This window comes from Dipodomys ordii, unplaced genomic scaffold (assembly GCF_000151885.1).
Source record: "Dipodomys ordii isolate 6190 unplaced genomic scaffold, Dord_2.0 Scaffold41, whole genome shotgun sequence".
Lineage (NCBI taxonomy): Eukaryota > Metazoa > Chordata > Mammalia > Rodentia > Heteromyidae > Dipodomys > Dipodomys ordii.
The window spans coordinates 1,444,601-1,460,036 of NW_012267257.1; the positions used below are offsets into that span (position 1 = coordinate 1,444,601).

Sequence of the window (15,436 nt, forward strand, 5' to 3'; positions counted from 1 at the left end):
GTGTGTGTGTGTGTGTGTGTTGCTAGCTGCAGTGTGTGTGTGTACTGCTAGCTGCAGTGTGTGTGTGTGTGTTTTTCCCTGTCCCCGGGTTGAACTCAGGGCCTAGGCACTGTCCCTGAGCTTTGTGTTCTAGCATTCTACCACTTGAGCCACTGCTCCACTTCCAGCATTTTGGTGGTTAATTCGAGCTAAGAGTCTCACTGACTTTCCTGCCAAGGCTGGCTTTGAACTGTGATCCTCTGATCTCAGCCTCCTGAGTAGCTAGTTTCACAGACATGAGCCACTGGCACCCAGCTCTGTAGTCTGTTTTTTAAGGAAAGATTTCATGGAGTAATCAGCTGCTGAATTGACTCAAGTAATATTTATGGAAGGAATGTAGCAAGCTCAGTCTAGGAGAGAGGATGAACAAGTACAGCATGAACACGTCAGGAGCTAATTAGTAGTTAACAGATGGCGGCTCTGGAGAAGTTGGCGAGGCTTAGAGAAGTCTGTTACTTTGTGTTCAGCAGTTTGGTCTAATGATGGGTGTGATACACAAGCTCCTTTTGTTTTTGTATTTGCAAAATATATTTAGCTATCCTTTCGTTAGACTATAGTCTAAATGTACTAGAAAGGTAATCTAAAGATTCGGTTATTTTAACAGCAAGAGGAATTGGGATACTAAAGAAAATGTAACTTTTCTGCTTTTGTCACTGAGTACAAAAGCTCTTAAGGGAGGTATTGAGGCACTGTGCCTAGTCCTCATGGTTATGTGAGCTGCAGTGATGTCACTTGGTCTATCTGAAAGGAACAGGTGTGACCTGTCTGGCAAGCTTCCTAATGAACTCTAATAATTTGACAGTTGTTTGGGTCTTGGCCTCTTCTCTTGTTACTGGTGTATCTGCTTTAATTTTATCTAAAAACACTTTTCTTGCTCTCTTGGTTCTGATGACTAGAAATTAATGATTTCCTGATATGCAGGAAGGTTAAAAGTTGGCAGACTAGTTGCAGGTTACATAAACACACACTATTTGAAAACCATCACTTCCATCTTACCTTTAGCCTGTTTGGCTGGTGCTCTCCCACTTTAAGCCACACCTCTAGTCTGACTTTTTTCAGCTTAACTTGAAGATGGAGTCTAGTACTTTTCTACTGGAGTTGGCTTTGAACTGTGATCTCTTAAATCTCAGCTGAAAATAGGATTACAGTTTTGAGCCAATTGCAACAGCTATTTTGTGATTTTCTTTAACTTTTGAGAATGCAGGGTATTGGGAAAAAGAAAGTTTGGTTGTAGAACAAATTGATGATTATCCAGGGTCCTTGTAATATAATCTCCCCATAAGCCCTCAAGCATTAAGAAATATTTTGTATCAGTTAATTTCTGGTGGATATGGTTATCTTTGTAATTTATAAAGTAGGTTGAACATGGATTAGATGCTGGGAGTACAGAAGAAGAAGAGGAGAAAGAGGCTGATGTAATTGATTGTTTAAGGTTGCTTATTGTTTAATGGACCATTCCCCAGAATTAATGCAGCATCCTTTTGAAGGACATTTTTATCCCTATAAACTTTCTCTCAAATATTTTCCTAAGATTTGGGGGCTGGGAAGTTGGCTCAGTCTTAGAGCACTTGCCTTGCATGCTTGAAGCCCTGGGTTCGATTCCTCAGCACCACATAAGCAAAAAGAAAAAACCCGGAAGTGGCGCTGTGGCTCAAGTGGTAGAGCGCTAGCCTTGAGCTGAAGAGCTGAAGGACAGTGCCCAGGCCCAGAGTTCAGGCCCCACGACCAGACCTAAAAATATATATATATATTTTCCTAAGATTTAATGAAAAGCTGAGTTATTTCATCTTTATTATAGGTATAATAATGAAGAGATTGTAGCCTATGATTAATTGAAATTTAAGATTCATTAAAGTCTAAGAATAGGGCTCTTAGCTAGGACCAAAATCTTAACCATTTCAGTTAAGGTCACTGTGATGAAAAAATTTGGACTATTCCTTGAATTTTAATTAAACTATGAATACATGTATTTAGTTCACTTCTAAATTATAAATATGGTAAGATACCTATCAGAGCTTATCTCCTAGAGACTCCCAGTGGTTAGATTGGCTTGAATTTATATGTTCTGTGTTTTTCTGTTTTTTGTTGTTGTTGGTCGTGGGGCTTGAACTCGGCCTGAGTGCTGTCCCTCAGCTCTACAGCTCAAGGCTAGTGCTCTACTGCTTGAGCCACAGCGCCACTTCCAGTTTTCTGGTGGTTTATTGGAGATAAGAGTTTCATGGACTTTCCTGCCCCGACTGGCTTTAAACTGCAATCCTCAGATCTCAGCCTCTTGAGTAGCTAGGATTACAGGTGTGAGCCACTGGCACCCAGCTTGTTAACTTTTCTTTTTTTTTTTTTTATTGTGAAAATACTGTACAGAGAGGTTACAATTACTTGAGCAAGATGAGTACATTTCTTATCAAGCATTGTAGCCTCCTCCTTTGTTTCCCTTTCCCATCCCTTCCCATCCTCCCCCTGCCCCCCCACCCAATCCTCCCCACCCCCGCACCAAAGTTGTAAAGTTTGTTTTCGACATAATGACTTGTACAACTCATTGTTGCAATGGGTCCACCTGTATCCCTATTTAAACGATTTGTTTTTCCCCTTCCCCTCCACAAATTATACCGACATCAAATACAGTGAAAGCAAGGGTTATACTGTGGGGGAGGGACATACAAAGCAACAAAGGAAATTTTCTTTTTAATAGAAGTAAAAATGCATGTTACCACAATCTGTTTGATTAGTTACTATGGATAATACTTAAAAACCAAGATTGGTTAGCCCTTTTAAATCCACGTCAAAGTCATAGGCAGACTTCTTAGCTGGTTCTGTATTGAATAAAAATGTGCTTATGTATTCAGAATAAAAAATTGAATTCATTGTTTTTACTTGATTAAATTATATTATCCTAGATTGAAAGCTGTGAAAAACTATTTAGTTTAGAGTTTATGATTTTATATTACAAGGTGAAGGATTTAATGCGACTAAATGGCTTGACTTTGAAAATATTTATGTGGTCATGGTTATGTTGGCTCAGTGGGTTTTTACAATCTCTTAACAATCTCTGGTTCTTTGTTCTTCAGCATAGTTTATTGAAATTAACCACAAAATACACAGAACTCTGTTGTAATTATATGACTTAAAATAGAGATTTGTTTTGATCAATCTGTAGCCAGATGTAAGGCTAAAAAGTTGTATTTTTCTTTAAAAAAATATAAAGGCTGAAATAATCAGGTTTTTTGTTTTTGTTTTTTTGTCGGTCATGGGCCTTGAACTCTGGGCCTGAGCACTGTCCCTCAGCTCTTCAGCTCAAGGCTAGTAGTGCTCTACCACTTGAGCTACAGCGCCACTTCTGGTTTTCTGGTGGTTTATTGGAGATAAAGAGTTTTATGGACTTTCCTGCCCTGGTGGGCTTTGAACTACGATCCTCAGATCTTAGCCTCTTGAGTAGCTAGGATTACAGGCGTGAGCCTCTGGCACCTGGTTTAATCAGGTTTAATTATATAATTTCTGGATGACACAGGACAGGAAACTAAAAGGTTCTCTCTTTTAGGAATGTGTCTGACTTATAAAAAGACAAAGTTCTTGGATTAAAAATGTTTTTTTCTAGAGCCACCATTGACATGTATTTAAGTAGTATTTACTTCCCCACCCACCATATGCCACTTACATACTTTTTGATGAGCCTTTTCTCTTCTGAATCCACCGTCCACTGTATACTTCTTTAGAATAAAACAGTGTGTATGTACAGTGTGTGTAAGAGACATTCCAGTGCTTTGCTTGGGTGCTTTCCACACCTCCACTAACATGCCCACTTTCTCATTGCAATGGCTAATTCTGTGTAAGAAGAACTTGTATCTGCAGTATTAGCTTCAGTTTTCCTTTTTAGTAGTACCATAAAAATATTACGTGCTGTCATTTTTAGGTATAAAGATGATACTCAGATGTCTGTGGACTATAATAATGAGATATTCATCTGGTTCAACACTGTCAGTGCACAGTTTAAAGAGGAGTATCAAACCAGAACACTTAATCTGTTTGGAAAGACAAGATACATGCTCATGGAAAACACACAAACATATGGATGGAAAAAATGAAGTTATTACATTATTCAGGAGCAGATGCTATAATTGGAAAATAAACCTTAAATATGGGCTTATGAGTTTTTATGTAATAAAATCAAGGCCACTGATACTAGTTATGGCTTGTGAAGTATTACTCGACATCTGAAGAAATGCTTGGCAAGTTTGCTCATGACTCATTGCCTATCCTGAAGGTTTTAATAGTGATACTGCTGTATAGATATCAGTGATACTGTGTCGCCATCTGCCATCAGACCTTTTGTACACTCACTCCATAATGTTCTTGTGACAGTTGTCCTCCACCCCCCCTCATCCTGATAATTATTAAAAGGTGAAGGGAAGGAGCCACATGCCTTATGAAATTAATAATAGTCTAGGGCGGGGGTGTGGCTCAGTCAGAGAATGCATGTTGAAGTATGCCTAAGGAAGGCCTGCTTGTGATCTCCAGTACCATGAGGGGCAAAAGAAAGGAGTAGCCTCAGCTTCTAAGAGGAAAGTATTGATATTTTTCTTCTTTCTCTTTTAGATTGTCCTTCTACTCAGGCCATTCTTCGTTCTCCATGTACTGCATGCTGTTCGTAGCAGTAAGTATTCTGTGCCTACTGATAGTTGGAATATGCACTGTGTGGGTGACAGCTCTGCATAGGTGTCTTCGATGCTGCACAGGGCAGGCAAAAGTGAACATATCAGCAAGTCTCTTAAGAGTTTCCTGCTAAGAATGTGCATCCTTAAATTTGGGACACTTCTGGAGCCTACACCTATAACAGTCACCCCTGAGAGCCACTCCTAACCTCTCAATGTGGGTTCACAGTCCTGCCTGATACTTTGCTCTGTTGAGTTGAACTCATCAACAGCAAAGCAGCTATTGTGACTTCTGTTTAAGCAGTTTTTGTTTTCCTTTCACTTGCTGAACTTTCCCCACACAGCTTTCCATGGGACCAGTTTTTCCACTTCTGGGAGTTGTCTGTGGCACTCCCTGGTCCATTTCTAATCATTGGCCTATGGAGCAGCATGGTCATTTGCATGTATGTTACTCTTCAGTTCCCCTAGAGGTATTAGAAAAGATCTGTACCTGTGTTTTGCTTATAAAACTAAATGAATGTGTCATTTTTGGTTTTGTGTGTGTGTGTCTGTCTGGATTTGAATTTAGGACTTTATACTTGCTAGGCAGACTCTCTACCACTTGAGTCATAGCCACCTTAACCCTGGGTGTATTTTTTCCAGTAATTAATAGAAGACCAAGCTTGAAAACACATTCAAGGAATCTTTGAAGATCAGTTTCAATTCTTTTATAATGTTTTCTATTTACATAGTACTTACAAAATTATATGTATACTCTGTATTATGTATTACCAACATTTAGAGGAAAACGAGAGCTTTCTATCCTAGCTGATCAGCTATACATCATCTTCATAGATTCTCATGTAATTGTATTCCATGTATATCTGCAGATTTCTATTTTCTTAATCATGTTAAATGATGTATGAGTATTTCAGGGTTAAGTTAAAAATTCTATCATGTGTAATATTAAGGGTAGATTAATGGGAATTAATTTGGCCTAAGAATTTAAAATCACCTATACCAGATCTTATTTGAAAAACCAAATTTCCTAAGTTAAAACTATTGTGAAAGTCAGATATTGGTGGCTCACACCTATAATCTTAGCTACTTAGGGGTTGAGATCTGAGGATCATGGTTTGAAGACAGAAACATCCATGAGACTCTTAACTCCAATTAACCAAAACTGGAAGTGGAGGTGTAGCTCAATTGGTGCCTGGGGCAAAAAAGCCAAGCAGGAGTTCCGAGCCCCAGTACATGAAAAAAAAAAAAAGTAAAAATTGCAGGTGCCATTAACATGTAAAATTCATATCTACAATGAAATACCCCTCTGTATAACTTGTAGGCTGAATTTTTTTTTTAAAGTCCAGACACAAAATATCAAGCCATTACAGACTCATTTTTGGCTTCTCCAACAGTCTGGAAATTTTAAGTCTTTCATAGCAACAGAACGCAAACTCAGCAGAATTAAGGGCTTCCTTTTTAACACCTAAAAGATTGTATAGATGTTCCATGAGAAGTGTAACTTATTTCAAGGTAGTTAACAGCATATGCCATTGTCACATTTTACCAGGAAAATCTGCTTGCTTCTCAAAGGGAGCCAACATATATTTTGCTCTTTTAAAAATAGGACACTTGAACAAGTGTTAGGTGAGGTAACAGGGAGAGCACTCCTCAAAGCACAATTAGTAACTATACGGAACTATTTTTGAAGTGTTGAACCTGACTCACAGGATCTGTGGTTTGCTGTCCTCTCACCTGAGATAGCATCAGCTTAGTCCTTTTTCAGAGACTTGGCAAATCTTTGGTACTTGACTTGCACTTTACCTTCTTGAAAATGCTTTCTCATAATCTCTATGGAAAAAGTATCAGTGACTTCCACCATTTATCTGATGGAAAGGAGAGGCCTCTGAGAGGAGACGCTAATGTCTCTGATCTTTCAAGGTATCTCTTGACAATCAGTAACACTTGCTGTATTGATAAAAGTCCTCTAAGAAGTCTCACTGATGAGATACTGGTGTGCTGAGTGGATATTAAGAAACCTGTGAGACGGCAACTGAAAGACACACATACACAAAGGGAAAATTACTTCAACCATGACGTGGTAAATGGGTTAATGTGAGCCATTTAGAAGTAAATTATGAGGAAAAAGTCCAGATGCATAAGTTTGTTGTAGCCTTCCTGGAGAAGCCTAGCCACGCACTGCCTTTTCCTGACTCTAGACAGTGGAAATATTTACTTGATTGGGATTAGTCCCAGATTTGATTTCAGTTCTGAATACATAGATGTCTCCTTGCTTTGCCACTCTCCTATTTATATGCAACATTTAGCTTCCTTTTTCCCAAATTCCTTAGGCAGTGATTCATCTTGATGCCCTGGGCATCTTGGCATCATGCATCAGTACCAGGTTTGGGTGGAGATGTGCAGTCATTTAAGAATTTCTAACACCTAGAAATTAACTTCCAGTTAAAAATGTCTTACAGCCATCCCAATGATTATTGTTCTGCCCTGATTGGTAGCCCAGTGTTACACTAGCAGAGGTGCCTTGACTGGTGGAAGCTCAAGGAAGAAGCTGCTTGGCAAACAACAGCCAGTTTAAGCGTTTAATACTACCCTTGAATTTGGCTGATTGTTAAGACTTCCAAATTTGGGTGGTTATTCACAACAGTCATGGTACTAGACATGAGAAATTATTGTGAAAGTTGAACCACCAGATTGCTAATATCACTGTCTGTTACAAAGTCCCTCACTGTTTCAAGCTTTCTTCTCTGCCACAAACTGCTTCTTAGTTGCTACTCGCCTATTGAAGCCTTCTTTAATTTTTCACACCACCCTTTTCTTACAATTTTACACCACCCATTTCAATCCATCACTTAGCACTGTTGACATTTCATGACTTTGTTTCTGGGACTGGGAGGAACATCTGAGCCTTGGGCAAATGAGAAAGAGCTCCTGGCCCATAGAAAAACACGAGTCAGGGCTGGGAAGGTAGCTCAGCGGTAGAATGCATGCCTTGCAAGCATGAGGCCCTGGGTTCGATTCCTCAGCACCACATAAACAGAAAAAGCCGGAAGTGGTGCTGTGGCTCCAGTGGTAGAGCGCTAGCCTTGAGCTGAAGAGCTGAGGGACAGTGCCCAGACCCAGAGTTCAGGCCCCATGACCGGCAAAAAACAAAACAAAAAAGAAAAACACGAGTCAAGCTGTAAATGGTGAATTAACTGAGACCCACATTATAGTTGGGGCAGCCTATTTGTTTGCTGGATGTGGTATTAGAAGCAGATTGAGGTTCAAAGCTAGCTGGGGCAGGAAAGGCTGTGAGTCTCTTCTCTCCAGTTAACCACCTAAAAACTGGAAGTGGAGCTGGGACTCAACATGGTAGTGTACTAGCCTTGAGCAAAAAAAGTTCAGGGATAATGCCTAGGCCCTAAATTCAAGTCCTATAACCAACGTAAAGCTGCATAACTTTAGTAGAAATAAAACAAAAACAAGATTTTGATTAAACACACAAAGGGAAGATCTAAATTGACCTTCTGTATCTTTGACTTTAAAGTAGCACATTCCCTGAGAACCTCCCTAAAGGAAAGCTATTTATAATGAAGCCGCACATGGAATGGAACTATTGCCTCACCAGTACCTGGACCTACTCTATGTCTAATGGGCCACTTGGGTTTTCACAGCCACAGCCCCCACCTTATGGCTTGCTCTCTTTGCCTGTTTCCTTCTTCATAACTTTAGATTGCAAACAGCCTATCAAGTACCCAATAGGTACGTTTTAACAACTTCTGAAAGTAGACAACTCTGAACTTCCAGTGGGAATTTCTGAGGGAGAATAATGTCCAGCACATCTTGGAGGAGCCTGGTTTAAACTATCTTGTGTGTTCTTTTGTGAGAGAAGGCAGGGCAACATTGTCCAAATAAGACTCACCCCTTCATCAGTAGTTTTCTTTAGAAAGGCAATTTGAAAGTATCAGCTAATGCTGCTGAGCCTGTCTGGTACCACATATTCTTCTGTTAAAAGAATTAAATGCCTTACCCAGAATGGGCTAATGCCCCTATCAACAGACAACACAAATGGGGAAAGGAGTAAGTTTTGAGTTTGCAAAGGCAGGGACAATAATGAGCCTTTTACTATACGCTCTGTCCCTATTTCTAGTTTTAGCTTCAGACATTGTTTCTCTGTAGCAGTTAGGGAATGATGGAGAGATTCTTTGAAGTCATATGAAGTACTTGCTTTGTCCAAAATCATGGGTAATGTGCAGCGACACTCCTGTAACCAGAAGCTGTTTCCTGGCATCCAGCTCACACCTAGGTCTTGATACATTGTTAGTTAGCTTTGTTCTGACCAAGTGCTCTGATGTGATGTGTTCAAGAACTTCAGGATAAAAATAGGCTGGCTATGGGCTTTTAAAGAAATATCTTGAAAATAGAATTTTAAGAAGTGGTAGACTTTTTAGCCAAGTGCTTAACTAAGCATCTCCAGGCAGTGAGATCTTAAAATGTTTGTACTGTAGAACCTGAAAAAGACTTAGGAAGTGAAGCCTACTCACACAGGATTAATAGCCTGGGACAAAAGTCACAGTGGAATTCTAGGCATGTCACCTATGAATCAAGGTCTAAAAAACTCCTGGTGGTGTTTACTTTCTTGGGGTCAACTGAAATAGAGAAGTCTTCATAGGCAAGAGTAAAGCTCTATGAGATGCCTGTCTTTCACAGGGAAACACTCAGTACTCATGCCCCACGAAAACACAGTACTCCCAATTAGCAAGTTTTCTCAAAACATAGCTATTGGCACCCAGAGGAACCAGTGTATAGAACATAGATTAGGTGCAGAACTAAAAGCAGATCCCTGAAGTCCTTCAACGTAGAATAATTTCTGTAGCTATAATGAGTTTCATTGATGGGAAACGTGTCTACATAGATGGATGTATAAGAAGAAACTTATAGGGGCGAAGATTTTCCTAAAGTATGCTGCAGTTTATTTGATTACTGATCCAGAGTGAATAAATTCCCTTCTTTAGGATGTTGGGGAAGAAATCTGGGCAAAATAATACTTAATAGTCACAATTAACAAAAACAATGTGATACCTACAATAGAAGTCAGGACTCTTTGGAAGGAAAATACTGCTGAGGGAATTTTAGGATCTTACATGAGAGAAGACTTAAGAGTCTTGAATTTCCCTTAGGTTGGAGGAACAAAACGGAAGCAGTTTAATTAAGTCCCATTTTAGAGGGTTGGTTTTTTTTTTCTTGCTTTGTCCTAAGTGGTAGGGCTTAAGATATCTCTGTTCAGAAGCCTGTGATTCCTAGGTATATATTTTTAGTCAGAGTAGCCTGTTGGTGATAACTGAACTTTCTGAGAGCAATATCCAAAGCTTGGTTTCACCATAGTCTTTTCTACTTGAGTTTCTTTCTAGTTAAGGGAGATATAATGAGCAAATCTTGAGACAAGTCCCTTTTTTTTTTTGCTACTACTGTCATAGTTGGAGTAACAACAAAAAATAAGGTTTGGGGTAAGGGAATCCACAGAATTCCAGTAGCACTTAATCTAGCAAATGAGTCAGACCAGTTAAACAGCTGGTATGCTCTTTTAGAACTAGATGTTTATACTGTGTACTTGATAAAATTAGACAACCTCTGGGTATTTGCCAGCTGCTGAGAACAGAACACCCTACAGCAGTGCCCAACGGGGAGTAGATTTGCACATCTATTTTAAATAGGTAGTGTCAATGGGCAGAGCCGTGGAAATTCTGAAGACTACACTTAATTTAAGTCTGAGTCATAAATTATTGCACAAAATTTTTTAATGAATGCTAATATTAACTTTTACTGACAGGTCTTACTATGTAGTTTTAGCTTCCCTATCTGTGATCCTCTGCCTCATTCTCCAGAGTGCTGGAATTATAGTTGTGCACTACCTACCCAATAAACTTAATTTCTATTATTATTATTTTTGGGGGGGGGTCCGGTCGTAGGGCCTGAATTCTGGGCCTGGGTGCTATCCCTCAGCTCTTCAGCTCAAGGCTAGCGCTCTACCACTTGAGCCACAGTGCCACTTCCGGCTTTTTTCTTTTGCTTATGTGGTGCTGAGGAATCGAACCCAGGGCCTCAGACATGCAAGGCAAGCACTCTACCACTGAGCCACCTTCCCAGCCCCCAATAAACTTAATTTCTAATAAGAATACTGCAATTTTATATTCTTAGAACTAGTAGAAAGTTATATTCTTAGTGAGTAGAAATTAGGCTTTAAAAAGTGAGAAGATTCACTCAAGAATTTATTTTGCATCAAAAATTTTAAATAGGGTGGTAGAATAGCTCCAGCGGTAAAGTGACTGCTTAGCAAGTATAAGGCCCTGACTCCAGTACCACAAAACAACAAACAAAATCTTGAGATACTAATGCATCCAAAGTCAGAAGGTAGGTATCAGAAAAAGGAAATATTCAGGTCTGATAGTACCAAAAAAGGGTGCTACAATGTGAGTTATTATTTGAGCCAATTTTATTTATTTACACCGATAATGTGTTTAGTCTTAGTGGCTCCGTTAAATAGTTTGAGGCTAGCAGAGCTTTCAAGTAAACTGGCGAGTTAAGCAAACAGTCCTTAGAAGGGCTGGGGCAAGCTGTGCTGAGCATGCTAGTAGTTTATCTCAAAACTAGGAACTAATTACAACATTGTGTTTAACAACCCAAACAGCAAAGGGAGGAGCTGACTTGAAATACTGTCTAAAAAGTCATAAACAAAGAAACCACTGGCTTTATAATTTGAAGGGTAAAATAGCCAGATAGGTAGTAAATTCGCCTAAACACAATAGTTGCAATAGTATATATTCTTTTATGCTTAAAGGTATTAACTTTTAAGGCATTAAGTACAAGAATACTTAAAGTTCTATTCCATATATAGTAGTCTGATAGTCAATTTGAATGCCAACCCTTTAGCATCATGGTGATACTTACTGGAATATATTCCATTTTCAGTTGGCATAGTAAATGAACTATTTTCTTTATTCTTATCTTTTCTGTTAGCTTTACCTTCAAGCCAGGATGAAGGGAGATTGGGCAAGACTCTTACGTCCCACACTACAATTTGGTCTTGTTGCTGTATCCATTTATGTGGGCCTTTCTCGAGTTTCTGATTACAAACACCATTGGAGCGATGTGTTGACTGGACTCATTCAAGGAGCTGTGGTTGCAATATTAGTTGTAAGTATACAGGGCAGCAGCCAACATCTTGATACCATCAAGATTTAGATAATAAGTAGAAGAAAAAAAAACCCCAATGAGAAATCTGACAAGGCAGGGAATGTGGCTAAGAATCATGTGTTTAAAGTAAATCTTAAGGACATACAGTGGATAAAAATTAGGTTACTATTTACAAACTCAAAAGTTGAAACCTGTGGCTATAAACAATTTTCTTTCTGGTATGAAAACTTATGTACATAACACTTTTATTAAGTGTTAGTAGACTGAAACTATTTACCAAAAGCATAACAAAGCAACTCTAAATGCATTAACCTTTAAAAAAAATCCTATTAGCTACTAATTTTTTATAGTCTAAATTTTTATGTCCAATGCATATCCTTTTGCTTATCTTTGCCAACAGATTCTTGCACCTTTTTATGTGGTTTTTAAACTTAGGTAAATTGCACTAGTAAATATAAGTAACTTCCATATGTAACTTGTTCCATATAGGCTGTATACGTATCGGATTTCTTCAAGGCAAGAAATTCTCCCTTTAAAGAAAGAAAAGAGGAGGACTCTCATACAACTCTGCATGAAACACCAACAACAGGAAATCACTATCGGAACAATCACCAGCCCTAAAGGGTAGCAAGATGGCAGATGAAACTGGCCTGTTTTCTAAAGGAAAATGACTGCAACTAGAAGGCAAGAGGATGTGTCTTTCTTCCTGGTGTACAGGCCTTTACAGGACTGCTGCTGCTATGCCTCCTGAATGCCCACTTTATGTATATAATCACATTTAACACAATGGTTATCTAATAGCTCTAAGATCATCAAAAAAAATTTCAAGCCTTCCACTAGAGCAATGCCCCACCTATACATTTTTATTAAAAAATGTAATGCTTATGTACATATGTGTATGTAATATGCTTTCCCATAATGTTTGATTTAAATATAATACATATTAAAATGTGTAAGGACAACTGTCCTGAGATGAGAGAACACAACATTTGTAAGCATTTGCAGTCAACTATAATCAAACCAGAGGTATTTTTAAATCCCATATTCCTTAAGTTGACTCTTTTATAAGTAGAGGCTGGCAGCAAACACGATATCTCGCTTGATTTTGGTGATTCCTAAGAGAAAAGAAAATACTGTTTAGGCTTTCAAAGACAGCATGACAATCCTAATTAAATTATAGTACCTCATAAATCAAAATCACACAGGTTGGTCTAAGATACCTAAAGGAATTCACAGCCTCCTAAAAGATGGGAAACTTAAGACAGACAGACTTCTACTCTTTGACTGTGAAGTACACTGAATATGTAGGGGTAGTGTTTAAAACTGCTAAAAAAAAAAATCATCTGGAGAGTAATATAGTTTTAGTTACTATGTGAGAGTCTTTTTGTTGTAAGGACAGATATAAATGTTTTAGTTTTAAAACTTTCATACTTGTCGGGTGCCCATGGCTCACACCTGTAATCCTAGCTCAGGAGGCTGAGATCTGAGGATCTTGGTTCAAAGCCAGCCTGGGCAGGAAAGTCCATGAAACTCTTAATCTCCAATAAACCACCAGAAAAATGAAAGTGGCACTATAGTTCAAGTGGAAGAGCGCTAGCCTTGAGCTGAAGGACAGCACTCAGGCTCAGAGTTCAAGGCCCATGACCGACCAAAAAAAAAAAAAAATCATACTTAAATTGAAAAATATACCTCTCTCTCTCTCTCTCTCTCTGGCCAATCCTGGGGCTTAAACTCTGGGCCTAAGCTCTCACTGAGCTACTGCTCACGGCTACTGTTCTACCACTTGAGCCACAGTGCCACTTCCAGCTTTTTCAGAGTAGTTTATTAGAAACCAAAGTCTCAGGGAACTTTTCTGCCCAGCTGGCTTCAAATGGTGATCCTCAGATCTCAGCCTCCTCAGTAGCTAAGGTTACAGGTGTGAACCACCAGGCCAGGCAATAAGCCAGTTTTTGCAAATCTCTTCTTACAACACCTACACAGACATAAAGAGCATTGACAGCCTGCCATTCTTTGATTTCTTTTCTCAGCCAAAATTTATTCAGGAGGAAAAGACAAATCTATTTAACAAACGTACTTATTTCCTCTACCTTCCCCCAAATCCTTGGCCCGGCGACCCTGCTAACTTGCTACACTACATATACATCATTCTTGAGATCCAAACCTCTAAATTATTGCAGAGAAAGGCCTGGGCCTTCCAACCCCCTACTTCTACAGTCACCGATCAGTCTGCTCCAGCCACACTAGCCTCTTACTGCCACATAAATATACCAAGTATTTATAGAGCTTCAAATGTCACTCCCTTTCTTTGTGGAGGCTGCCTGGCCATCTCCTCTATCCCCCAAATCTCTCGTCATGTTTTATTCCTGTATACTTAAAACCATCTGATATACTTTAATTATTGACTTGTCTGTCTCATGCTAGAATGTAAGCTCCATAGAGGCAAGGAGTCCTGTCTCTTTGTTCTCTGTGCAATTCCTAGTATCTAAAACAATGTCTGGCACAAAGTAACTGAATAAATACTAATGAGTACACATATAAACTCTCTAAACTTTTCCCCATATAAACTCGCTAAAATTTTATAACAAAACTACTAGATAGTACTCCATGGAAACCAACAAGGACATCAGGGGCTCAAATGCCCAGAAGATTTGCCTAAATTATTAGAAAAATCTGGATACTGACCTTCTGCAAATTTATTTTCCAGCTCAGTGTTTCCAATGGCTTTTGCTGCCTGACACATTTGTCGAAGCAATTCTTCCAGGCGCCTCATACAACGAATTATGCTGCCTAGACAGAAAAGGAACAAATTATTTGTACAATGGGTTAATCAAGAATAGTGTAATGTTAAGAGGCCAGGCAAAAGAATATAGAACAAGCAACAGTACTCTGAGATAAACTTAACTGGCTTCTCTGTTAGGCATTATGAAGACAAGTTTAATTCCCACACCTTTGACTAAGGGTAATAAGAGACAGTTTCATTATATGTTGACACTTGCTATTTAGTGCAGATAAACTAAATGCTCTGTGAGATGAAAGCACAATTTGGGGGAAGGTTGGCAAACATGCCATCTCTAAGAATGCATGCAGTCAGGCAGTGAACAAGGGGAAACCTCTGAAAGTACAGGAAAGCCTGATAGTCCAGCTTCTTCAAGAACTTTGGGTTTGGCCTCCTCAGGTATCTAAATACCATGTCCATTATCCTGTGGAGGGAACACAACAGGATTTGCTATGTCTTGTAAAAGCTTTTCATTCTTGTGGAACTAAAATAATTTCCTCTTTGTACCCAAGGAAGCACAAAGAGAGGAGACTAGCCTTTTCCTATGAATCCTGACCATCTGAGACAAGTGTATTAAAGCTGAAACCGTAAACAGTTCCACTTGTACAAGGAGGGACCTGGGTTCTCTGCCTGAATTCAACACTCTTGGGACTTATAGAAGTGCCTTCGAACACTTATCCCAGTGGGATGATAACAGGAGCCTCAAAATACTGCACAAGGGTATATTAAGGACAACATGCCTACTTTCTAAACACATCCTGAACCTGGAACAATGAGCCCACAAAGATGGTTCTTTCAGGTA

At 39.1% G+C, this 15,436-nt stretch overlaps 2 protein-coding genes across 5 annotated transcripts in view; one reads left to right on the forward strand and one right to left on the reverse strand.

Moving 5' to 3' along the window:
* The window catches only part of Ppap2a (phosphatidic acid phosphatase type 2A), a 96,895-nt gene extending 84,124 nt beyond the window's left edge, over positions 1-12,771 (forward strand). For 3 of the 4 annotated variants that reach the window (XM_013018578.1, XM_013018580.1, XM_013018581.1), the window contains exons 4-6: positions 4,630-4,687; positions 11,682-11,858; positions 12,348-12,747. In XM_013018578.1, coding sequence (XP_012874032.1) covers positions 4,630-4,687; positions 11,682-11,858; positions 12,348-12,479 — 367 coding nt within the window. In that variant the 3' untranslated portion in view covers positions 12,480-12,747. Of the gene's footprint in view, positions 1-4,629; positions 4,688-11,681; positions 11,859-12,347 lie in introns of all 4 variants that reach the window. The other variant, XM_013018579.1, reaches the window with a different exon arrangement.
* The window catches only part of Skiv2l2 (superkiller viralicidic activity 2-like 2 (S. cerevisiae)), a 56,535-nt gene continuing 53,193 nt past the window's right edge, over positions 12,095-15,436 (reverse strand). The window contains exons 26-27 of the mRNA XM_013018577.1: positions 14,541-14,645; positions 12,095-12,973 (exon numbers count right to left, since the gene is read on the reverse strand). Of these exons, the coding sequence (XP_012874031.1) occupies positions 12,921-12,973; positions 14,541-14,645 (158 nt within the window). The 3' untranslated portion in view covers positions 12,095-12,920. The remainder of the gene's footprint in view (positions 12,974-14,540; positions 14,646-15,436) is intronic.